Below are 26,935 nucleotides of genomic sequence, written 5' to 3' on the forward strand. Positions count from 1 at the left end.
CAATATTTAAAATATTACAACATGGATGAATTTTGAAAACATTATGCTGAGTGGAATAAGTCAGTCACCAAAGGACAAATACCGTACGATCCCACTTACATGAAATAGGCAAATGTATGGAGGTCAAAGTTTATCAGTAGTTACCAGGGCTGGAAAGGGAGGGGAAGAAGGGGATTCATGCCCCTACAGTTTATACAACAGTTCTGCCAGTAAAGTTTATTACATACAACGAAACCACAGTAATCTTGTGACTGCATAAACACATGTCACAAGAACTGTATATCAAAGTTGTTTACAAAGTATTAAGGGGCATGGTATTTTGATCCTGAGCTTCTGTTAATGGTGGTGGAATAGTCTGGAAAAGAATAGTGGTAATGGTTGTACAACATGATGAACATAATCAACATCACTGAAGTGCATGTGTAAAAACTGTTGACTTGGCAAATGTTCTATGTATTTTTATCACAATTAAAAAAAAATTCACACAGAAACAAAGTCAATTAAATTTTATTACAACCAAGAATATAAAATAAATGCAATGTAATTTATTTTAGTTTTAACAGTCATTTCAAGAAGGATATTAGGACAACTCAAAAGTGGGGAATGCTCAGCTGCAAAGCATGGCTCTTCCTACACCCCGCGGGGTGGGCCTCCCTGGGTGCAGCCGGCTGGAGCACCCACCTGGCAGCGGAGCATGGGGAAGCGTACACAGTTGTCTATATCATCACAGAAAGGGGGATGCGTGCATAAAACTACCGCAAGAGGAGACGAGGACAGGTACACTTCACAATAGGAATTATGGGAGATACAAACTAGGGCAGTTTAGAAAGGATATACTACATAACATATATAAAAAGTACTTTAAATTGTGGTTAAAAAGGACATCTTCAGTCCAGGTTTTGTGTAATACTTTTAGTGTCTACACAGACAAATCTTTAAAAAAATTAAATAGTATTAATTTACTAAATATTTAGGAGATAACAGTGCATTAAGGATTTTTTTTTTTTTTCATATAATACATACATATCACTCCTTTGCAGTGATAGCTTAGAAGAGTAAGTATGGCCTTAGGTACAACACATTTTTAAAAAATCCTAAAACAATGAACTTTGCTTTCTGATATTTGTGACTATTCTTGAAGATTATGGGGACCCATACTGCTATGTTTTATATAAAATATCACTTGTACTTGAATCCTTCAAGCCTCCTTTAATCTAACTGCCACGTTGCTGTCTCCTTCATTTCCTAGGAAGGTATCATCGCAGAGTTTAAGATTTGCAATTTTGATAGAATTCTTCCTTCATTGTATACTTTCTGCTACATAAATTTCTTCAAAGCAGATCAAGCTCTGATCTTATTTTTCAACTTTTTTTTTTTTTCCTTTCTTTTACCTTTAGCAGAGAAAACGGCATCATTTTAGAGGCATACAGCTGGCAGTTGCTTCTCCACAAATGAGGCAGTGAACATGTAGTAAAAGTCATCCCTTCTATTCCTAAGAGTAAATTATTTTTTGTAAAAGAGTAGTGCTGAAGGATAACATTCGAAGTACTAAAGTTTCAAAACCACACAGATATAAAAATACACATGTCCTTGGTTTTTGTATGTTACTGCATGATCTCCTTCATCACAAGGATTATTTCAGCCTCACAGTACCAGCCCTGCTGCCAAGGCTACCTTAGCCTTAAGCTCATCTGTCTTGAAAGTTTAAAATCCATTTTTCCAAACACACATCTCACCAGAAAGCTAACTCAAAAACTAAGTTGTAATATGGAGAGCAGGAAGCTTTCACTTTGATTCAATCCTTCATTTCCATGGCCTCCTCTGGTGTGGGTGTTCCACAAGCTGAGAGATGTGTTTGTCCATTGAAGAGTGTGGCCCTATGCCCTGTGTCCTCAGGGGACATGACTGCATCTAATAAAATTTTCAAAGATGAATAGGATCATTTTAGGACCACAAAGGTAAATTTTAACCTCAAAGCTTCACAGGTCTCCTCAGAGGTCCAACAGTTTTAGGGCTGTTATGTGTGTTCAAGTCTTTGTTCCCCTTTATGGGGAAAAGGAAATTACAAACCAAATTATTTTAAAGAGTAATAGACACCAGTGGGCATCACCAACCCTGAGGCAAAAACAGAAGAGGAAGGGCCACTATCAGCCCAGTGACCAGAGAGACTCAGTTGTTAGTCATGGGGATTTCTGGCTTTGTCCTGGAGAACACTGTGTACTGAGAGGAAGTGATGAAATCCCCCTACAGTTTATACAACAGTTCTGCCAGTAAGGTTTATCACATGCAACGAACCCAGGGTAATCTTGCGACTGCATAAACACACGCCACACGAACTGTGTGTCAAAGCTGTTTACAAAGGATTAAGGGGCATGGCATTTTGATTTATGCACATACTTGGGTTTGTCTTTTATTAAACGTATGCTCTCCTTGAGGACAGGAACGGAGCTGCCATTTTCATTGTAATTTCCTACACTTAGTAAATTGTGTTCTGCTTACAAGGACGACTAAATTGCTGTTGAAAGGCTGCTGCGAACATTTAAAATATACACTAATGCCTTGTATGGTATTTAATCTCTGACTTTCTTTAAGGTGGACTGATACAGAAACCTCTCCATAACACTGTTTACTACTGAGCAGAGTTTGGAATAATAACTCCATCCAAGTAGGGTTAGAAGTAAACAACAGAACCTTCATATCATAAGATGGTCTCACATATAAGCCTAGCTCATGGCACAGACATCCCAGGGGAGCGTAATTTATTGTCACCAGGCTGACCATAAAAGCTCCTCAAGGACTGGAAGTGTGTCTTGCCCTTCCTTTGTGTCCACCACCAGCCTGGCATTGAGCCCATGGAGACGGTGGGTATAGAGAGCATCTGCTGACTGATAGCTCTGGACAGTGAGGCTTCAGGGCACAGGGTGGAACTTGATACAGGTAGCTGCATTATACAGAAGGCTATTGATTTCTTAATTTTAAAAAACAGAAGGGATAAACTACCATGCAGACAATCAGAAATTCCTTCCAATGGAGCACGTCAACTGTTTCATCTTCATTCTTGCTGAGTGCCACTACACAGTCTTTATTATCAGTAAGGATTATTATGCTCAGATCAGTAAGGTCCTTGCTGGCTACGATCACATCAATAGTGCAAAAGGTATACTGGCTTCTGTCTAAAATCTTATTTTGCTTGTGTATGGACCCAGAGTATCATAACCAGGTAGATAAGTTCACAAAGAATAGTAAAAAAGATGCATACAATTTGCATATACAACATCAGCTATTTCTTCTAGCTCAAGAAAAAAACAATGTTTAAAACAAGGCTGGTGCTGCTAGTAGCATTGAGAAGAACACAAATTTCTTGGCTCTTACATTGCAGTGGGAGCTCTAAGTCTTTACATTACCTTCTGACTCTAGGGAGTAAGAGGCTCCCTAAACTGGCTAAGAACGAACTCAGGCTCTAATTCATAGATAATGGAAATGTAAATATTCGTCTTATCTAGTATAGTCTTATACTATCTGCCCATAGTTTTTAGGCACAACTATTAAGTTTTCTCCTAGGGGCAAAAGAAAGCATTCAGTGCAATGAAAAGATTCTTGATAGAATTAAGTTTCAGGAACAACAGCAAAATTATGCATACATAATACATACTTTAGACATGAATAAAACCTAAATTTTTAACATGCTTTAAAAATAGTCACTCTATGTCTAATGTAAATATGAATGGATAACACTGCCTCTTTAAAAGCAGATTAATTTGCAGGCTTCTATTTGAGTACCCTTGATTAGTTAAGAAAGTTACTCAAGCTGACCCAGAGATGAAGAAATCGACAGTTCTTTAGAGAGGCCAACTTTATGTACAATACACACGAAAAGCTTTTCCTTCAAAGGGAAGCAACACATCCTTTAATCAACATTACTCCTTCTTAAAGAAATCCTAGTGCAGTTAATATTCTCTTGCAGCTTTCTGGTCAAGGTCACCAGAGGACTATATTTCATCAAAGCTCTTGAAACCCTTTTTAAGGTAGACTTAGCTACATGAAGGTTAAAAATTATAAGTCTTAATTACTGAACACATTTCAGAATAAGATGATGATTCTTGGAACTAAGTTCCATATGAGTGATCATATAAAAATTACAACATACTTCAGTTCTTCATAGCATAAAGCATAGTAACTGTGAAGATCTAGGCTGTTTTTGGTTGGAGGTTCCCTCTGTCCCACCTCTTGCCTTTTTATTAGACCTTCCCTGAAACTAGATAAATAAAAACACAATATTAAAGTACTTTGGGACAGTTACAGTTTCTGTTTAAGACTTCCATGAGCAAAACAGTTATATCCTGTGAAAACAACGTAGTGCTTTAAAAGGTGCATTTTTTACCTGTGTTGCTAAAACAGTTCATGAAGTATAAAACTATACACCGTTGGAGTCCTGTTTCTAAAACATTAAAATCCTATTAAAAGAGCTTTGAAAAGATAAATCATAGTGATTGCTACAGCATGAGAAAGGTGCACCAGGAAATCCTTCCCAAAAATGCTGAAGGTTACAGAAGTTAAGTGCTGGGATTAGATCAGACGCTTCATCGGGAAATCACAAGGAACACATGCAGGGGAAGGGTGTCGGGAAACTTCACGAGAATCTTCTTTAAGTCGATAAAGAAGAAGTATCAGACCTGCAAAATGCTCAGTATTTAAGTTCTCCTTCTAAATGTGTGAGTTTTAAACTGGCATCACAGCTGGCATTTTTGGTTCTTTTCAACGCAGGCATCGTATTGCTGAGTCTGTGCTCTGGGCTGAACCGGCCGGGCGGACTGGGCTCAGTACCGGTGCGTCTGGTGAGACGAGTGGTACTGCGCGCTCTGCTGAGCCGAGGAGGAGTAGCCGAGTGTGCTCTGGGACTGCGAAGATCCCTGAACGCTGCTTTGGTAATTCAGGCGTGAACTGGAGTGCTAGGAAAAGGAAACAAGAAAAGGAAATTACTGATGGAGGAAGGAAATGGCACAAGGTGTGACTCACAATAAACAGTTGCCATGGAGTCCACCCACGCTCGTGGCGATCCTGTGTGTGTCAGAGCAGAGCTGCAGTCCGCCGAGTTTTCAACGGCTGAGTTTGGAGTAGATCACCAGGTCCTTCTTCTGAGGTGCCTTTGGGTGGCTTTGAACCTCTAACCTTTTGGTTAGCAGAGACTCCGTGAATCACAATAAGACAGAGAAATGAGCCATTTTCCTCATTAGGCTCCTGGTTTGAATCCAGGGTAGCTGACTTAGCTTGTTAACACATTGTGTTTATTTGAAATAACAGCCTGTAACCACATGTTCTGACAGGCACCAGGTCTGGCTGGATTACTTTGGGAGATTAGCTACCCTGGTTAAAAAAAAAAGAAAGGCAGAGGGAAAACTTACGCTGACTAACTGCTCTTTATCTTGACTAATTCTGGGGTGTAGTTTAGCCCTTTGCACAATTGAGATTTGCAAACAAAACTAACCAATTTGGCATATTGAATCAATGGTATTTTTAATGTATACACACATGCTGTTAATGCTTTCATTATAAACGACACAAAGCTGTGATAAAGAAATCACTATTTTTAGAGACAAGAATTTTTAGAGGTAGAAGCAGTGTCAGCAGCTGGACTACCTAAAGACAAAGTAAGGCAAGGTCGGGCTGGAGGTTGGGCAGCACTAAGAGGGTTTTACAAACTTTGGGTAGTATTTAAAATAAAACAATTTTCAAAGATGACTTTCCTAAAGAGAGAGAAAAAAAAAGGCAAAGATAAATGTATATCAATTCAATGCTTTGATATTTAATATTAATGTAATTAATATTACTTTAAAGGAATTATTAATATTCATAGTACCTAAGTTAACTATGAAAAATAAAAAAAGATTCATCTATAGAATGAGAAAATGGTGTCTGGTTAAATATAAGCAAGCTGGAGCTAGCGTCTTTGGTGATACTCAGAGGGTTGGTTTTTTTCTGTGAGCAAGTCGGAAAGAATATGTATAATTATAAGTTATTACTAGGAGTTAAATTGCAAATGGCCTCCAGGTGGAACTGGTGGTTAAGGAAGGATGAGTCAGGGTCCAAAGGCTGCCAAACTAGACTTGCAACATGTGGTCCAAGACAAACACTGCAATAAAGTAGTCCTAAATTACATAACTCTGAAAAGTTGTGCTGGTGAAGAAGGCTTTGAAAAATCCAAATTTTAACTATCCTTTTTCTCCTTTGCAGTTTGAAAGCATTAGTGGCAATTTTGCTGGTAAACTAAAATGTAGACTTATAAGAATCTCATGTGTTACAGTGTATCTGTTTTAATGATAAGTTATATTTTAAGATAGGAAAAAAAATGCCAATATTCCCATTTTAAAAGTACTAATAATACTTGCTTATAATTTATTGATGAAGCACTAACAGAACCCACTGAAAAATATGACAAACATTCTCCTTAATAGAAAAGTTAAGTCTGGCTTTGAATAAACTAAGATAAAAATAATTCAGAGAATCAAATGCAAGAAAATATCACATTAGCCTTCCTTAGACATTATAAAAGATGGCTATCAAATTTTCATTTAAAAATGTGTTTATGCCAAAACTAAGAAGTATCCTGAATATAACCAAACACTACAAGGCACACAGTAGCAGGGGCAAGGGTCTGGGGCCATGGTTTCAGGGGACACCTAGGTCAACTGGCATAACAAAATTAAGAAAATGTTCTGCATCCCATTTTGGTGAGTGGCACCTGGGGTCTTAAAAGCTAGCAAGCGGCCATCTAAGATACATCAATTGGTCCCAACCCACCTGGAGCAAAGAAAGATGGAGAACACCAAAGACACAAGGAAAATATGAGCCCAAGAGCCAGAAAGGGCCACATAAACCAGAGACTCCATCAGCCTGAGACCAGAAGAACTAGATGGTGCCCAGTGACCACCAATGACCACCCTGACAGGGAACACAACAGAGAGTCCCTGATGGCGCAGGAGAAAAGTAGGGTGCAGAACTCAAATTCTAGGAAAAAGACCAGACTTAATGGTTTGACTGAGACTGGAGGGACCAGAAGACATGGCCCTCGGACCCTCTGTTAGCCCAGAACTAAAACCATTCCTGAAGCCAACTGTTCAGACAAAGATTAGACTGGACTATAAGACATAAGATAATACTCGTGAAGAGAATGATTCTTAGCTCAAGTAGGCATGAGACTAAATGGGCAGCTCCTGCCGGAGGTGAGATGAGAAGGCAAAAAGGGACAGGAGCTGGCTGAATGCACACGGGAAATCCAGGGTGGAAAGGAGGAGTGTGCTGTCACATTTTAGGGAGAGCAACTAGGGTCACATAACGTGTATAAATTTTTGTATGAGAAACTAACTTGAACTGTATACTTGCACTTAAAGCACAAGGAAAAAAAAATGTGTTTATGATGAAGCTTAAATCCAGATACAAAGAAGCTTTATTCCTGAAATGGCCTAAAACTGTAAAATATGAGGAAGCAAGGTAATCATAAAATTAGAGCCCTATAATTGTTAGGCTATGATTACTTTTAACAGATGAGACTCGGTGACAATAGGTCTTCCCTGTGAGAAACTATTTTAATCCTCCTGAAATCCAGATCTGAGTTCATAGAGTTGGGGTGACCCACCCAGGCCATTTGCCCTTAGGTGTCCTTTTGAACCTGGAGCCTTTAAGAAACTGGTTTTCCTGGACTCACCTTCAGGTCAAACAACAGCCTAGTGAGCTGCTTAGCAGAGATAATTTTGCCTTAGGCATTGGTGAAATTTAGAATTATCTAAGTTATTTACACGCAGTCAGTTCAGAGAAGCAGGATCTCCAAGGTCTGATTGGAAGCTGTGTTTTAGGATATATAGCATGCCCTTAATGACTCTGTTTTTACAACTGACTGGCCCTGAAACCCTGCTTGCTCTGACACTATCTCCTGAGAAACCAGTATGAATGCAATTTATAATGACCTTCAGGAGACTACCGCCCGGACCCGCCTATATAGCTTGTTTTCACTATCCCCTCTTTGGAGCACGCTCCCAATACTTTCAGTGGGATGCTGCCCAATTTGAATAGTATCTGCTTACAATAAATATATGCTGTTACACTAATTTCTGGTGTCTCTTGCATTTAGGTTTTTAACTATACCAGATAAAGAACCAATTGATAATGCAAGAGTTGCAAACCACGTGCAGTAAGGCTCTCCCACCCTACCCCACGCTAGTGTCTAAAGCTTGTAGAGGAAAATTAGTAACAGACATCTTACTTTGATTTTAAGGTTTTTCTTATCCACAAAACCAAATATTAACCTAAAAAGCCTGACCCAATCTGTAAAAGCTTTGATTTAGTTTCCTCCAGAAGCAGCTCTAAAGCAACGTACAATCGTCTTTTCCAGCTGGAAAAGGACAGTCACAACAAAACCATTACCTCCTGATTTAATGAAAAAGACTCTAGACAAACAAAAAAAACCCAAACATGTTGCCATTGAGTGGATTTCGACTCATAGCAACCCTACAGGACAGAGCAGAATTGCCACATAGGGATTCCAAGGAGCAACTGGTAGATTTGAATTGAGCACTTTCGGATAGCAGCTGAGCTCTTAACCACTGTACCACCAGAGCTCCTAAAATGACTCTAGGCTCTTCTAATTTAAATCTCAAAAAAGTATGGTTGCAGGTGGTAGAGGGCCAGAGATCATAAATTATGACCTGATCGCAGTAGAAGGAGGGCAGGTTTAATCAATCATGTTAAGATTAGCCAACGGTTGATCTTCTACTCTTCTTCCTCCTCTTCTAAGCCCTCATTGTAACTAGCCTCCTTCAAATCATTAGCCCTTTTTTTTGGAATCAGAATGGTCTCCCTATATGCACATAGAATAAGTGCTCAGAATAAATCTTATGTTTCAATTTCTTTGAGTTCTGATTATTTTTAACAAACTAAAGCCAGTTGTCTTTGAATTAACTTTGACTTACGGCGATCCCATGCGTGTCAGAGTAGAACTGTGCTCCATAGGGTTTGCAGGAAACTAGATTTAAGACAGGTAGCAAAGGCCCTGAGATCGGAGGGTGCCTATTTGAGAAATAGCGAAGAGACTGGTGTGGTTAGAGGAGAAACAAGTAAAAGAGAAATAGGCTATACGACTCAAAGGTAACGGGCTATCAGGGAGGTTAATAGGGGGTTGAGTGTGGAACCTGGAGACTTAGTAAGACAGAGAACAGAGAGGCCTACAAATCTGCAAAGTAACAGGAAATCCCCACAACAATGGGGCTGGGTATCTAAAAATAGCACACGAACTTCTTTAAAGTTGCCTTTCAGAAACAGTTGGAGAAGACCAGGCCCAGACACATGCGCAGAACATCCACCTGTGACCCCTGTGTGACCTTCCACCAGGGGCAGTGAGGGGCTACAGCCGCCTCCGGGGAATCAAACCCAGGGTGCAGGAGACTGCACAGGTGTGACACCCCATAATAGGTCCTGCTACGAATCCCAGAGGCCTCCAGGACAGGAGCCATCTTGGAAAGCTGCTGCGCAGGCACCTTAGTTAACATATCCCCGCCTGCGTCTATGAATAAACATGAATCGTTTCCTGCCCAAGAACTTTTAAAAACTCAGGCCTGTCTTTTGTTGTGTGAGATGAGGGTATGCATTGCTCTAGGCCCTCCTTGTCTCTGCTTGCAAGCCTCTTCAATAAAGCTTTGCTCGTGTGGAAAACTACATGCCTTACTTGCTCATTCTTAACCAGTGAGAGGCAAGAACCTTATTCCAGTAACAATTTTGGCGAGCCAGCCAGGAGGCACAAAGGGATCCTTTGCGTCCTGTTCTCGGACCCAAGGCAGTGGAGAGGAGAATTGCCTGACGCCGGTGGTGAAAAAAGCAGCTGCCGAGACTGATTATTCTCGCGTTTCTCCGCCAGGTAAGGACTTCTCCCCCTTACTCCTCAGGGCCCAAACTTAGTTTCATTTTCCTCCCAGGTGTGTTATACTGTGGGGGCCGGAGGCACTAATGAAGGGTGAAGTGTCCCCAGAGAAACGGGTCTAAACTGACCCTAGGGACCAAGGGACATATTCCACAGAGCACCCCCAGAGCGACAGGCTTTTCAAACCCTAGGGACCGAGGGATGCCTTCTTTTTGACCCCAGGGAGTAGGGAATTTCTGACCTGCTGGTAGTGCACTCTTGGCAGGAGCTGCAGCCTAACCCTTTTCCTCTCCTCTCAAGCTGGCCTTTTGCCCAGCTACTTGTTTCAGCCGTCGTTTTCTGTGTTTGGATATTGTCTGCCTCTAGGTGGTACACCCTGTTTCTGAGGGAATGGATGTAGAGGTCTCTGTTTGGATTGAGAGATTGAAGCCCCTCTGTTTGGTACTGGGGATAAGAGGCATCTGGAAGGTCAAAGTGGAGATTCAGATATTCCTAGTAACGTGTTGGACCTCACTAAGCCATTTCTGACTTATCTGGTCTGAGCGCTGTTTGTCTTATGTGTGACCGGGGCTGTCTGGGAGGTTGAGACTGTGAGCTTGTCTCGGTCACCTCTGTGTCTTATGTGTAATGTATGTGTTGCATAGAAACTAAATGGTGAAGAGAAATTCAGGTTGAATTAGAGCATGCTTGTGGAGACTCCTGAGAATTTACTGATTGGGCTGTTTACTGAGCGATTGGTCATCTTTTGCTCTAGGTAGTTTGAAGAAAAAACGTAATTTTGTCTTGAAGGAAAAGTAGTTCCAGAACAGCAAAAGAGAAAGAAATTGCTGTTTTTTGCCTTTCGAAATGTCTGGAATTGGGATGACTCCCTCCAGCTTCCAGTCTCCCTAGCTAACTATTGGATTCCTTTACAAAATTGCTAAAGGGCTTTGGTATTTTACTGGGTAGATAGCCTTTCAAAATGCCTCTGTATGTAAATGCATCAGAATGGGCTAATCTTGTCTTCTACCTTGAGTTAAAAAGTAGGTAGGGTGGGGCCAAATGAGGCCTCCTTAGCCCCCAGCCCTTACCTGCCAAGGCCACAAAGAAACACTGAAATGGCCTAGAGAAATGTTCATTGGTCAGTTAAACAGAAACCTTGTGATTTCCAAAGTCAGTTGATAAAATTAGATTGGAAAAATATGAGAAATAATAAAAGTCAAATGAAAATTTGGAATATTTAAAGAAACTTTATTTCAATTAGTTATGTTTTATGGTATACAGGCTTAAAATAATCTCTAAGATCTTTTAGGTAACTTATTGATGTTGAATTGAATCTGCTTCAAAGACAAAGGTTCAGTCTGTCATTAGAATAAGATTCCTGAGTCAGAAACCAAGCCACGTGGCTTTAAGAAAAACTAAGGGTTTTATTTTAAGATCTTTGGTTAAATAACTAAAGTATTGTTGCGTGGTAACTTATGATAAACTCCTGACAAGTTTGAAAGCCATGAAAATTTTTATAAAGAAAAAGTGCTAAAAAAGTTTATTAGACATGATATAAATTACATGGAACATGTTGTTAAAGTCATAAGAAGTGCCTGATTCTTTCTCTCTGGGTTATTGCTAACTTGGTCGATTTATTTTTGAGTCTAACATCATTAAAAGCCAATGGTTTGACTGGAGAATTCACATCATTTACCTATGAAGTGATTTTTGTTGCTGTTCAGGTATTTAGAGCCTTAATGGTCTTGGTGTATTCTTGATATATCCTGACTGTATGGTGCTGTGTCTCGGGATTATGTGTTACATCTGAAGTTCTTTAAAAATACAGTTAATGGTTTGGAATTGATTTCTTTCAGGTCTTTCACCATTAAGAATTATGTTACTTTACCGATTTCCTGAAAACACTTGACCAAAATATCTAAACTAAAGGATACTATGGGTTTTATGTGAGAGTACTGCTGGTGCTTTAAGGTCTGACTTTCTGGACATAAGAAACCATATTCTTCTTTTGTCCTAAATAACTAGTGGGTTAAAAAAAAAAAAAAAAAGAAACTCTTGAATTAGAAGTTCTTGTTGACAAACTTAACAAAGTTGTGAATATCATGACCAGAAAGGTGTCTGAAATATGAACTATGATTTTACAAATTAGAATAGCATTCTAGGTTTGGCAGAATGTAGCTCCTGCTGAGGCACATGAAAAACCGTTACTGATGCTGCTTCTGTGTGAACAAACACCTCATGAAATTTGTTTCCTTGGTTCAAAGGCCTTAGGGTCATAGTTTCATTGGTGATTTCAGACAACTGGCCTAATGTTAGTGTTTCTATTCTACCTCCTGAGTAGCTGTTTGGTGCCTGAGATCTTAAAAGCAGATAGTGATTGAATATTTTTAATCAAAGATTCTATAACAAGATCATGACTCAAAAGAGGGAACCATAAAAGAGTTGTATGTAATTTTCCTGGAATCCAGATTTCTGACTTTCATAAAGGTTGAGGCAACCCACACAGGCCATTGCCTTTAGGTGTCCTTTTACAAATAATTGTCCAGATAACTAACAAAAGAATTTGCTCTGGCCATTGTGCTTTTTTTGAAGAATTCAATCTGTTTTGAAAAACTGACTCCAAAGATTAGACTGAAAGTTATGTTTACGGTAAATCAATAATCATTTTAATCAGTCTTCTAGACAATGTTGCATGAGGTACCTGTTTAATGTTTGTAATCAAACTCTTACCCTCTTGCTATACAGAAAATTATGTATCTTAAACCAGGTTCTCAGAGGAGATCAACCTCATGGCTCAGACTCCATTTTGTCTTAGATTCCACTTCTGCTTCTGAATAAGTGACCCATGACTGTTAACAGGTAAACCAAAGAGGGACAGCTTGCCCTCAAGGAGAACGCTTAGTATGTTTTAGACAGATTAACTGAAGGCCTCCAACAAGAAAAGCTAATAGTGAAAACTTAGTTATCACATGTAAGTTTTTCTATATTTTCTGTTTTCTCCGGACAAACTTTGTGTGTTAAAGGTAATGTTAAATTTGCCATCCTTTGTAAAACAAGAGTCAGGAGAAAGCCCATTGTTCCAGCACTCAAGGTATGGTTGGTAACTTTAATTCCCATTTATGGTATATATAAATTGGAGAAATCTTTAAGAAATTTATCAGTCACTGTGGGACTAGAGACACAACCCAGGTTCATGTGCCATTTTCAGTCTCAGACTTAAGCCAGTGCAAAAAAAAAAAAAAAAAAGATTAGAGTGTGTAGAAGACCCTGAGACATCTAAGGATGAGTTCATGAAACGCAGCTTGAATTTTAATTTGACCTGGGGAGATGTGGTGGTCATTTTAACTCACTAGTGTCGTACGGATGAAAAGACTAAGATCCTGACTAAGGCTAGAGAACAGACAGACGATGCTGTCCACACCTAACACATGTTATTTTCAGACTGGGAAGAGAAACACAGTCCCCAATGCGGAGCCGAATTGGGATTACAATAGAGATGGTAAAAAAGAGCCAAATATTTAGTTGCATGTATACTAGGCGAAATTTAGAAGTGTATAGCCAAGCCTGTTAATTATAATAGGGTACAAGAAATTACCTAGACAGCAGAAGAGAACTCAATAGTCTTCCTTACCAGGCTGATTGAGGCTTTTAAGAAATAGTCTGACCATGAGAGCTCAGGAAGAAAGACTTTGCTAGCTATAACACCAGATACTAAAAAGAAACTACAAAAGGTAGAAGCAGGACCCCAGACTCCCCTCTCACGACTGGTTGAGGAAGCCTTCAAGGTCTTTTAACAATAGGGATCTGGCAGCAGAGGATCAAATGAAGAAAAAGGCCTGATTGTTGGCAGTAGCACTTCAGGGCCCAACTCGAGGTAACCCAACAGGATCCTAAAGACCAAGACCTCCAAAAGAATTTCCTCATCGACCAGTGAGTATCAAGCCAGACCAATGTGGGTATTGCAAAAAAGAGAGGCCAGGCCAGGCAGGCCCACAGCGCCTGATGTCCCTCTTGGAAGAAGAACAGCGGCCCTATTGATGAGGCCCAGAGGTCCACTCAGCTCCCCGCCAGGAGACCATCGCCACAATAGAGCCTTGGGTTACTCTCGACGTGGGAGGTAAAGAGACTGAATTTTTGCTAGACACAAAGCTGCCTTCTCTGTTTTAACCCCAAATCCAGGCCCACTCTCCAGTTGTGACTGTACAGTTAGTTATTGCGATTGACGGAAAGCCTAAGGTAAGGAACTTTACTTTTCCCCTTTCCTGTGATTTGGGACAGAGAATGTAAAGAAACAAAGGAGGGGGAAGCCAATATATTTGGTGGGCAGTGTAGAAAACACTCCCCTCTATTGCTTCATTTCTACCCTCTTTGGGCCCTCCTCCTAGATACCCCAGAGTTAAACTTCAAAGTGTGCCAAACTTTGAACCCTGCCACCCTTTTATGTAACTGACATCCAGACTGGTATTATTGAGACAAGAGCTTTACCACCAGCAACATCAGCCCAAAAAGCTGAGCTAACTGCCTTGGTGTGTGCCCTAAGAGAAAAGAAGGGGTTTTTCTTAAGATGATACAAGATAAATGAAGAATGATGACAGAGTATTACATGTGCCGGCATATTTATTATGGAAATAGTAAAAGCCTTCCATGATGCCACACACTATGAGAGGGATGCCCTCCTAGGACTATTATCTAAATGTATAAAAAGAAAAAGGCTATTAAAAGAAACAATTGCGTGATTTAGACTACCAAGGTCTTTCCATGAGAGTAGCCACCATAGGGTCTAGAGCCTTGACCAGAAGAATAGTACTACTCACATTTGGCCCCTGTCTGTTGAAGCTTTCAGTCAGGCCAAGCTCCTGGTCATACAAGACTACCAACTGATTCCCCAAGAAGGGGTCCCAATGGTGCCAAGGTAGCAAGAGACTTCTACTCGGTTAGGCAGGAACAATGCCCCAGTCCAGCATGAAGAAGTTACAGAAACAGAGACCTCCATCCACACTCCCATAAAGATTTATGGGGTTGAAGTCTCAAGGGGAGTAAGACAGGGAGCAAAGGCCCTGAGATTGGAGGGTGCCTATTTGAGAAATAGTGAAGAGACTGGTGTGGTTAGAGGAGAAACAAGTAAAAGAGAAATAGGCTATACTATCAGGGAGGTAATAGGGGGTTGAGTGTGGAACCTAGAGACTCCGTAAGACAGAGAACAGAGGGGTCCCCAAATCTGCAAACAAAGTAACAAGAAATGGGCCAGGGCCCAGAAACAAAGCCATTCCCCAGAACAATGGGGCAGCGTATCTAAAAATAGCATGCAAACTTCTTTAAAGGTGCCTTTCAGAAAGAGTTAGAAAAGACTAGGCCCAGGGACATGCACCGAACATCCACCTGTGACCCCTGTGTGACCTTCTACCGGGGCAGTGAGGGGCTACAGCCGCCTCCGGGGAATCGAACCTGGGGAGCAGGAGACTGCACAGGCGTGAATCTACAAATCCCAGAGGCCTCTTGGAAAGCTGCTGCGTACACACCTTAGTTAACATATCTAGCCTGTATCTATGAATAAACATGAATCTTTTCCTGCCCAAGAACTTTTAAAAACGCAGGCCTGTCTTTTGTTGTGTGAGATGAGGGTATGCATTGCTCTAGGCCCTCCTTGTCTCTGCTTGCAAGACTCTTCAATAAAGCTTTGCTCATGTGGAAAACTACATGCCTTACTTGCTCATTCTTAACCAGTGAGAGGCAAGAACCTTATTCCGGTAACAGATTGCCAGAACTTTCTTCCAAGGCATCCCTGGGTGGACGCCAATGTTTCAGTTAAGCAGCCAAGCACCACTCAAGAACTCCCATTTCGTAGGTATATGCCAAAGTTTATTTTTAAGTAGGTTGCATAGTAAGGACAAAGAGAAGCATTTTGAAAAGCTGAGTTTGAAAGAATAGGGGAGAAATGCAATTTTTAAGTAATCTGTCCACAACTGACTATAATCAAGTTAACATGGCAATCAGAGACACAAAGACAAGTCAGTATATAGTAAAGATCTGTTACTCATATAATAGTAATAAACTAATATTAAAGCCTGGGAAAAAATTGAATTTATAACAAAATTCGAATATGTTCATGACTACTCCCCAAATAGCAAGCTGGTTTTAGTGAATCAAAGCTGAAGGCTTTGTTAGTTTAAATGGAGCCAAATGAAAGTAATTACGTACTCTTCTGTTTGTAGGGAATCATGGAAGAGTTTTCGGGGAAGTAATCGTGTGGCACAAATGGTTAAGCACTCCACTTCTAGCTGAAAGGTTGCTGGTTCGAACCTACCCAGAGGCGCCTCAGAAGACAGGCCTGGCCATCTGCTTCCAAAAAGATCACAGCCTCGAAAACCCTGTGGAGCAGTTCTAGTCTGCACACATGGGGTCACGATGAGTTGGAATCCACTTGAAGGCAATTAGCAACAATAATAATCATGTGAAAACAGATGGTTTGTTGAGATATTTAAAATGTAAAGGCAGTTTGTTGTTGTTAGGTGCCATCAAGTTCATTCTGATTCATAGTGACCGTACGTACAACAGAACAAAACACTGCCTGGTCCTGCACCATCCTCACACAATAGTTGCTATGCTTGAGCCCATCATTGCAGCCACTGTGTCAATTCATCTCACTGAGGGTCTTCCTCTTTTTATTTTTTTTCTCTACTTTACCAGTCATGATGTCCTTCTCCAGAGACTGATCCCTCCTGATAACATGTCCAAAGTAACCTGAGGCAAAGTCTCACCATCCCCACTTCTAAGGAGTGTTCTGGCTGTACTTATTCCGAGACAGATTTGTTCATTTTTCTGGCAGTCCCTGGTGTATTCAATATTCTTCAAAGTTTAGGCAGCTATTTAGTCTTTCTTGCTAATGGTTTAATGGTTTCCTTTATTCTGATTTCTTATTGGTGAGTTTATGGCTCCCTTGCTGTGGTTTTGTTTTCTATGATCTCTATCCCAAGTGCTCTTCCTCTACCAGCACACTGAGGGATTATGGTCTTAAACCTTTTTTTTTTTTTTTTTAAACCTCTCATTTAAGTTTCTTAGCTTATTTAAAAAAAAAAAAAAAGCAAAACCGTTGCCATTGAGTTGATTCCGACTTACAGCAACCTTACAGGACAGAGCAGAACTGCCCCATAGAGTTTCCAAGGGGCACCTGTTAGCTTCCAACTGCCGACATTTGGTTAAAAGCCATAGCTCTTAACCACTACTCCCCACCAGGGTTTCCTCTTAGCTTGTTACTACCTTAAAAATGTTTTTTGTTTTTTTTGTAACAAGATTCCCTACTGTTTTCACAATGGGTATTTTTACCTCTCTCTCCAAGTACTAATTCTTAGACTTTTATTAATATCCTGAATTAGTAGTGTGATTGTAGTTTTCTTTTGTTTTTTGATAACAAAAAATATTTTCTAGCCTCAAAATTATATCTAGTGACAAACTGTACACCTGAAAAATGTTGAATTGGCAACTGTTATATTTTTACATTAAAAAGATTTTAAGTTATTTTTAGAGAAGCTTAACAGTTATTTCTGCAAGGTCACAATCTCGATCCTCTCCTCTTCTATACCTATGTAGCTACTTACTGATTATTTCTTCTCAGTGGAAGCAAATCTTTCATGTAGTTAACTTTGTTCAAAGTAAGCAGGCACCTCCTCCTTTTCAACTGCCTCCCCCGCTTCAGCCTCCTCAGGTGTCAGGGATGAACAAGCCAGGAAACCAAATATCTCACAATTATGTGACCTATAAGGAGCCTGGTGACACTGTGGCTAAGCACTCGACTGCTAATCAAAAGGTTAGCAGTTTGAACCCACCGGCAGCTGCTCCACGAAGAAAGACAGGGCAGTGTGCTTCCGTAAAGATTTACAGCCTTGGAAACTCTATTTAGCAATTCCACTCTGTCCTATAGGGTCACCGTGAGTCCAAATGACTGGATGGCAGTGAGTTTATGGGAAGTAAGATTTTAAAAAAATCTTTATTTTCATGTAATGCCCTAGAAACAGAATTATATGCTTTGTATAGTCAAACTTTAGAGTTCGAGAGTTTATCATTAATCTATTTCCTATTTCACAAAACTTATGAACGTAAAGTACACACTTCGGGGCGCAGTACCTGATAATCTGACGGCATCCCAGGCCCGCCTGAGTTGGTGCCTGAAGGCCCGAGCCGCGGTTTCTTGTTTGGAGGCACCTGGTTAAGGCCGGCGTCCTGGCTGTGCTGCAGACCGGGCCCAGCGCCCCCGGCCCCGGCGCCGGCGCCCCCCGTGGTCCCGTTGGTCTGGGTGCTGTTCTGCTGCTGCGGCGGCGCCGGTGGAGGGGCTGCTGCCTGCTGCGGGGGGGCTGTGGGCTGCTGATGTTGGTTCTGTTGCTGTTGCTGATTCTTTTAAGGAAAAATAAAACATCGAGCTTGGTAAAAAAAAAAAAAAAGTATGAAACTAAATTTACAGTAAATTCTTCTCATTCCTTGATATGCATGTGTGACTGCTGACTGCCCTAGGGAGCAGCTTATTGGGACACAGAAGTGACAGGAACTGACTGGAGAATGGAAGTGCCGGGGGGGAATTCAGTGTCCCCAAGATAAAAGTACCAAACCCTGAACAGGACTCAGTCTCTGAAGTCCATTTAGATAGTACATTAATCTTCCAAATTAGTCCCGGACATCAGGTACACAGGAAATGCTTTGTGCTTATTGAGACAGCTACAATGTCTTTCAATCCTGATTTTGGGGAAGTAGAGGGTCTTGGGAAGAGGGCTGATGCAGCCAGTTAAGACAAAAGAGCAGAGCGATGCTTTGAAAAGTCACTCTACATAAAGTGATGGTAATGGGACTGAACAAACAAAAAGGGCAAGAATTAGGAATCGGGGAAGAGAATAGGCTATAAAACAAACTAGGAAGTTCACTGGGAAGATCGTTTATCTGTAAGCTTATTATATTTCAAATTTCAAGGTACAGCTACAATCCCAAAACTTTCATAGAAACTAAAATAAATACATCATTAAATCAAAGGCCCTTAAATACATAGTACTTATTAAGGTATACTTCCCTTGAGATCTTTTTTTTGCCTCTTTTACTCTCTGGGGGTACAAAGTGTACCGTGCAATTTATACCTTTTCACCTTTCTCTTCAGGTTCATCTTCATTAAGGAATTCTCGTTTGGGGTATGGAATCTGGCAGCCAGCAAATACACTAAAAATTATTTAAAAAAAAAAAAAGGAATACTCATCATGGCATGATTTAAAGTCTGCAATATCATTAACCCCGTTAATTTAAACTCCCCCTTTTATTTTGCTGAACAGGTCTATTTATATTTATGCTCTCCCAATTTTTACTCCTTATCCGTGGCTGGAGTTTGCCATTCATTTTTACTTTCAATAACAATTCTTAGCTGCTTCAGCTGACATATGCAGTTAGTTTTTCCAAATTAACTGCATCTGCAACAAAAATTACTGAATTTGTATTTATTTTAACAATGAAAATGTTTTTTTCCCCCATCAAGAAAAGCTGCATCTCTAATAAATCCAAGCACAAATTATATATCTGGATGTAACAAGGATGAAGAAATAGAGGGGCTTCGTGGCGCAGTGGACACGTTACGGAAAAGAAAATTTCAGATTATCAGCTCCCTACTGGTTTGGTTTAATCTCTGACCTGACAGACCGACCTTTTTATGAAATACCTTTTTAGAAAAGTCCCATCTGTTCTCAGCTTTAGTTTTCCTCTGTAAAACCAATTAATGGTCATCCCTAAAACAGTTGTCTTCATTCACACCTCTCAGTTTTGCTTGTTTCTAAATACAGGACCTTCCTCTTTATCAGTTTCTCTCTGAGTAAGTATTAATGAAGGAAGTAAAAATGCTTTAGCAACAAGTGCTTCGCCTGTTTTCAGCTGCCGTCCCACATCTTAGACCTGGAGAAAGGGCAGAGAAAAGGTAGGCTACGTACTCTAACGTCGGCAAGGGGTCCTCCTGAAAATAGGGATCCTGCAGCGCCTGCTCTGAGGTAATTCTCTTAGTTGGATCCATAGTAAGGAGTCTCTGAAGCTACAGTAACACATAAATTAAGTGCACATGAAAAGGTTGTCTATGAGACAGCATTTTAACTTTTGCATTAGTGTCTAACTGGATTAACATCAAATACATTTTGTTTAGCTCACTGTGTACATTTATGTACAATTGGCAAATATCATCAGCATTAAAGACCTTTTAGAATTTAAATTATTTCCTGCTAATAAATTATTGAAAAAAATTCAGACTAGAAGTCAAGGGTGACATCTCAACAGAAAAATATTTAATTTTGCCCCCCAAAACAAAAAGAACAAACCCACTGCCAAAGCAAGTCGATTCTGACTCATAGTGACCCTATAGGACAGAGTAGAACTGCCCCATAGGGTTTCCAAGGAGCAGCTGGTAGATTCAAACTGCTAACCTTTTGGTTAGTAGCCAAGCTCTTAACCACTGTGCCACCAGGGCTCCAATTTTGCCCCAGCACCCACCAATTTAATTTCTTTCTAAAGAGAAGGTAAATGGGATGAGGTAAGCGCTGTGCTAAGGATCAGATTTCAGTCTGGGAGAGATGCACCTACCAAGAGGAATACTTTGCTGTCAGGCTTGACCTTGTGTTTCTCCATGTATTTTATGAGGCTACTGTTGGCGTACCTACAAAGACAGTTTTTCTATAAGGCATGTGTGTTTAAGACACTGTTTTCCATGATTAAAAAGGCACACATTACCAAATATTGGCCAACTTGTGAAGAAATAGGAATTGTTATATAACCCATGTAAAAGTTTATACTGTTGGATCACTTTGGATAATAATTTTACATTAACCATTAGAGCTGCAAATATGTATATCCTATGACCCAGCAATTCCAATCCTAGCTATATACTCTGGTCTGGGACATACCTTTGCACATGTGCTTCAGGCTACATGAAAAAAAAAAAGCTCTTAGCAGCGTTTCTGGAATAGCAAAAGGCTGTATGTGACCCAAATGTCCATCAACTGAAGAATGGGTAAAAGAAATTGCTATATATTCATAGAATGGAATGTTATACAATAGTAAAAGTGAAAAAACTATAGTTATATATATTTTTTATATACATATGGTTGAAAGGGAAAAAAGCCAAGTTGCAGAAGAAAATATACAGTATGATACCATTTATGTAAAGTTCAAAGACATATTAAACAGAATAATAATTAATTTAGAGAGACATACATAGTAGTACAACTGTAATAAAAATGGTGGATGATAAATAAAAATTCAGAAAAATGGCTACCCTTTGGGAGGGATGTGAACAGGGAGGAAGGACACACAAGGCACTTCAGTGATCTTGTTTTTTGTCCTCTAGTTGATTCCAACTCATGGAGAACCCATGTGTGCAGAGCAGAACTGCTCCATAGGGTTTTCAAGGCTGTGACCTTTTGGAAACAGATTGCCAGGTCTTACTTCTGAGGCACCTCTGAGTGGGTCTGACCCACCAACCTTTCAGTTAATAATCCTGTGTTTAACCATTTGTGCCACCCAGGGACTCCCTCAGTAATCTTAGTAATGTTCTATTTCTTAGGCTGAGCAGGTGGGTAGATAGATATTCATTTTATTATTTTAAATATACATCTTAAGTTCTCATCATATCTGTTCTTTCCTACATATGAAATACTTCAAAATAAAAAGGTCAAAAAATAAATAAGTACATGGTAGAAAAAAAAATTTTTTTTTTTTGTTGTTTTTAGAAAATTTAGAGAATACAGGGAAGTATAAAGAAGAAAATTAAAATAATTTATAATCAAACTATTCAGTTATAAATAACCACTGTCAAGATTTTGCTAATTTCTCTTTGGCATTTTTTTCTAGTTACACATATTGATACAAGAAACTCAGAGGATTTTTTTTGTTGTTCATTTTTACAAAATTAAGATATTATATAAATTATCTTGTAACTTTTTTGACTTAATAGTTTCATAAGCATTTTCCCTTGTCAAATACTCTTTAAATTTATTATTTTTAAAACCAAAAACCAAACCCATTGCCATCAAGTTGATTCTGACTCATAGCGACCCTACAGGACAAACAGAACTGCCCCATAGGAATTCCAAGGAGTGGCTGGTGGATTTGAACAGCTGACCTTTTGATTAGCAGCTAAACTCTTAACCACTACACCACCAGGGCTCCTTAATGACTGTATATTCTTATTGTTATTTATGCTGTTTGTTTACCCTCAGCTATGGAGTGAGGGTCCTCGTAGGTAATTCTGGTACATATCCCAGGGAGGCAATATTGCATAGCAGGTGAGAATGAGAGACCCCTCCTGAACCTTGACTTGTTCATTTACCAGCTGTGTGATCTTAGGCACTCTTAGGCACATTAGTTAACCTCTCTATAAGCCATAGATTCCTGATCTGAAAAGGGGTATTACAATTACCTCATAGAGTTGTTATGTGGATCATATGAATGAATGTAAGTACAGGGCTGAACACCATGCCTGGCACATAGTAAATACTCAGGTAATTGTGGCTGCTCTGATTACTTCCACAGGATAAATTTCTGGAATTACTGGGTTAAAGGACCTGCACATACACTTTAAAGCCTTTTTATGTTCTCTAGAACCTTGGTACACAAATGTGGTCCTCAGGTCAGCGGCATGAGCATCACCTGAGAGCCTGTTAGAAATACAGATTTTTAGGCCCCACCCCAGATTTTGAATCAAAATTTGGATTTTTAACAAGGTCCCCAGGTAATCTGTGGGTACATTAACACTTGAGAAGCACTCGTCCTGACCAGTGGCATACCCATGAGTGCCCATTTTACTGTACTCTTGCCAACACTAGATGTTTTCCTTTAAAACACCTTCACCGTGTGTATTTGTTTAAAAAAAAAAAATCCTCTGAGTTTGGTAATGGGAAGAAACCTTAACAATTAGGAAGAAATGGAGTTTGTCTACCGTGTTTGGTCTTTACGTTGAATCAACTGTTAGGTTAACTCTAGAGTCTAGGTTATTTACTTCTAATACAATATGAAAGGTGTTGAATCTGAGATGGCCTATTGCTCAATTCCCGTCCTGGTTTCTTCTTTCCTAATATTAAAGTTAAGCTGAACTGTTTGTCATTTTCTAAATTACACTCTTCACATTTGCTACAGTTCAGGAGATAACCGGTTTTCAAAGTAACTCAAACTCATTACATACTTTATGAAGCATTTTATCAGACCATGTTTATTTGAACATTAAGTTTTTTAAAGTCAACTTAATGATTTCCTCTTCTATTTTCACCTTACCTTCAGCTAATCAGGTGTCAACTAATTAAAACTGATACTTCCAATTTACTTTGAGAGTAATTTTTTTTGGTTCTTTTAATCTAATATAATGAAAACAAATTATTAGCCTTTACTTTTTTATGTCAACTGAAATAATATTTCCCGGAGTTTTTTTTTTTCCCCCATTGTATTTTATTTTGGTGACTTGTATGTATTGTGTTTTGCATTTCTGGATAGCTTTAGATTTAGTTAAACCAGTTGCCCTCAAGTCGATTCCGACTCAAGGCAACCCCATGTGTGTTAGAGTAGAGCTGTGCTCCATAGGGTTTTCAATGGCTGATTTTTCAAAAGCAGATTAAGATACCTTTCTTCCAAGGCAATTCTGAGTAGACTTGAGCCATCGACCTTTCTGTTAGCAGCCAAGCAAGTTAACCATTTGCACCACTTAATTTTAAATAAATTCCTCTTTGCCTTATGCATTTATGTGGGTAGAACTGCTTGCTTAGGAAGTATGCGTTGTTCTCACTAAACTTTTCCTATTATTTTTCTAGCTAAATTTCATTCATCTTTTAAAATGTACCTCCTTTTATTTCTGGTTATTGTAAACACTATCCTACAATCTGCTTGGTAAAAATTTCCATTCAGTCTTTAAATACTAAGTTAAATGTTAGGTGCCTTCATTAGTTTTCTCCATCTTTTGTATTATTGGAGTATTTTCAATTACTTGAACCACTTTCATTCAATATCCACTGGACAAGTATGCTAGGCCCTGGGGACACAATGGTATATATGATATACATGATCCACACTATCCACGGGGAAAGACAGATACGTATTCACAAACTAATTGTAGTGCAAGGTGATCAGTGCTGATGGAAGCAGCACAGGGCACAATAGGAGTGCAGAGGGGGAGCGCCTCATTCAGACCTGGAAGGTCAGGGGAGACCTCGTCAGGGAAGTGATGCCCAGGTCTAGACCTAAAGCATAAGTAGAAAGGATGAGTAGGAGTTAATCTGATGAAGAAAATGGGAGAAAAGAATATCCCAGACTGAGGGAATGGAATAACATATGTAAAAACCCAAAGAGTAAAGAAAGCTCAGGGTATTTCAGGTACTTAAGAAATTCACAATGCCTGGGCTGTAGAATACAAAGTAGAGAGTGGTGAGATGAAAGTGGAGAAGTAGAAGCCAAGATTTCATGAACCACATTAAGGAAGTGAGAGCAAATATGAATTAAGAGCAACTAGGTAAGTGACATAATCAAATTTGCATTTGACAGTGACTGCAGTATAGACAGTGATTGCAATATAGACAGTGAGGGAAGAGTGGAGGTAGAAATACCACTCAGGAGGCCACTGCAGGATTCTAGGTGAGAGATGGTAGTGGCCTGTACGTCAGCAATGGCAGGATAGATGGAGAGAAATAAAACGATTCAAAGGGTATTTAGAAGACAGAACTGACTAGGTTTGCGTGCTAGGGGTGAGATAGAAGAAGGATTGGGAATAGCTCCCAGGACTTTGGCTTGGGCAGTTAAGTGAATCATGTGACTGTTTCCTAAGATAGGAAATAGAACGGGAGGAGAGGTTTAAGGGAATAGATGAAGAGTACAGTTTTGTATGTTCATTTGAAATATTTATGAAACATTCCAGTTGGGATTTCATAAGGCAACTAGATAAATGGATCTGAAACTTGAAAAAGAGATCTGAGCAGGACATACAGATTGTGTCAGCATAACTGATAATAAACTGTGGCCATCAAAATTGAGGAGACTGTCTGGGACAATGTCAAGAGTGAAAAAAGCCCAAGACAGAACCTTGATTGAGCAATACCAGTGCCATCTTTAACATGGATAGAGGCAAAGGACTCTGCTGAGTGCGAAAGAGGAGCCAGAAATATCAGTGGCATTCTCTTCTTTATGATGTCTGGTTTTGTTCCAACAAGCCATCCTGTCCTGAAATTCTGTTATGTTGCCCAAAGGAAGCCATTGCCACTTCCACCTCTTCCTCTACGTGAGCATATTTATTACAAATTCTTATCAAGCCATCATCTTTACTCTTCTCTTATTTCTACTCAATGTACATGTCTGCACCAGCTTGTTTTTCTCAATCCTTCTACCATCCTTCCTGGTTTCCTAGTCCAGCATTTCAGTCACCAATCATGACTCAGATAAAGATAAAATCAAGGGTGTAACTTTGTACTTAGACAGAACAGACATTTAAAAGATCTATTTAGAAGGACAGAACATCCAGAAAGAAGCTCAATAAAGACACGAAAGAGCTAAATGCCATAATTGACCAACCTGACCTCACAGACATACAGAACACTCCACCCAACAGCGTCCAAGTATACTTTCCTTTCCAACGCACATAGAACATTCTCTAGAATAGACTACATATTAGGCCATAAAGCAAGCCTTAACAGAATCCAAAACATCGAAATATTACAAAGCATCCTCTCTGACCATAAAGCCAGAAAACTAAAAGTCAATAACAGAAAAATCAGGGAAAAGAAATCAAACACATGGAAACTGAACACTTTGCTCAAAAATGATTGGATTATAGAACAAATTAAGGACGGAATAAAGAAATGCATAAATCCAGCGAGAATGAAAACACTTCCTATCAGAACCTTTGGGACACAGCAAAAGCAGTGCTCAGAGGTCAACTGATACCAAAAAGTACACATATACAAACAGAAGAAAGGGCCAAAGTCAAAGAATTATCCCTTACAACTTGAAAAAATACAAAGAGAGCAAACCTTCAGGCACTAGAAGAAAGCAAATAATAAAAATTAGAGCCAAATTAAATGAAATAAAAAACAGAAAAAACAATTGAAAGAGTTAACAAGACCAAAATCTGGTTCTTTGAAAAGATTAACAAAATCGATATACTACTGGCCAGACTGACAAAAGAAAAACAGGAGAGGAAGCAAATAAGCCAAATAAGAAATGAGATGGGCGATATCACAACAGACCCAACTGAAATTAAAAGAATCATAACAGAATACTATGAAAAGTTGTACTCTAACAAATTTGAAAACCTAGAGGAAATGGACAAATTTCTAGAAACATACTACCTACCTAAACTAACACAAACTGAGGAAGAACAACTAAATAAACACATGAAAAAAGAAGAGATTGAAAAAATAATTTAAAAACTCCCAACAAAGAAAAGCCCTGGCCCTGACAGCTTCACTGGAGGATTCTACCAAACTTTCAGAGAAGAGTTAACACCCCTACTACTAAAGGTATCTCAGAGCATAGAAATGGATGGAATACTTCCAAACTCATTCTATGAAGCCAAAATAACCCTGATACCAAAGCCAGGTAAAGACACCACAAAAAAAGAAAATTACAGACCTATATCCCTCATGAACTTAGATGCAAAAGTCCTCAACAAAATTCTGGCCAATAGAATTCAACAATGTATCAAAAAAATAATTCACCACGATGAAGTGGGATTCATACCAGGTATGCAGGGATGGTTCAATATTAGAAAAACAATCAATGTAATCAATCGCATAAACAAAAGACAAAAACCACATCTTACCAATTGATGCAGAAAAGGCATGTGACAAAGTTCAACGGCCATTCACGATTTAAAAAAAAAAAAAACCTTTCAGCAAAATAGGAAAAGAAGGAAAATTCCTCAACATTATACAGGCCATTTATACAATGCCAACAGGCAACATCATCCCAGAGAGACACTGAAAGCATTCCCCTTGAGAACAGGAACTAGACAAGGATGCTCTTTATCACCACTCTTATTCAACATTGTGCTGGAGGCTCTAGCCA

The 26,935-nt window shown here is 39.5% G+C and overlaps 1 protein-coding gene across 10 annotated transcripts in view; it reads right to left on the bottom strand.

Moving 5' to 3' along the window:
- Window positions 1-1,554: 1,554 nt before the first annotated feature.
- Window positions 1,555-26,935, bottom strand: part of CDK19 (cyclin dependent kinase 19) — a 190,539-nt gene continuing 165,158 nt past the window's right edge. For all 10 annotated transcript variants that reach the window (XM_049898882.1, XM_049898890.1, XM_049898930.1 and 7 more), the window contains 5 exons: window positions 20,480-20,552; window positions 19,840-19,937; window positions 19,006-19,084; window positions 18,011-18,277; window positions 1,555-4,949 (listed from right to left, as the gene is read on the bottom strand). In XM_049898882.1, coding sequence (XP_049754839.1) covers window positions 4,818-4,949; window positions 18,011-18,277; window positions 19,006-19,084; window positions 19,840-19,937; window positions 20,480-20,552 — 649 coding nt within the window. In that variant the 3' untranslated portion in view covers window positions 1,555-4,817. The remainder of the gene's footprint in view (window positions 4,950-18,010; window positions 18,278-19,005; window positions 19,085-19,839; window positions 19,938-20,479; window positions 20,553-26,935) is intronic.

The sequence above is a fragment of the Elephas maximus genome, chromosome 1 (genome assembly GCF_024166365.1).
Source record: "Elephas maximus indicus isolate mEleMax1 chromosome 1, mEleMax1 primary haplotype, whole genome shotgun sequence".
NCBI classification, from domain to species: Eukaryota; Metazoa; Chordata; class Mammalia; order Proboscidea; family Elephantidae; genus Elephas; species Elephas maximus.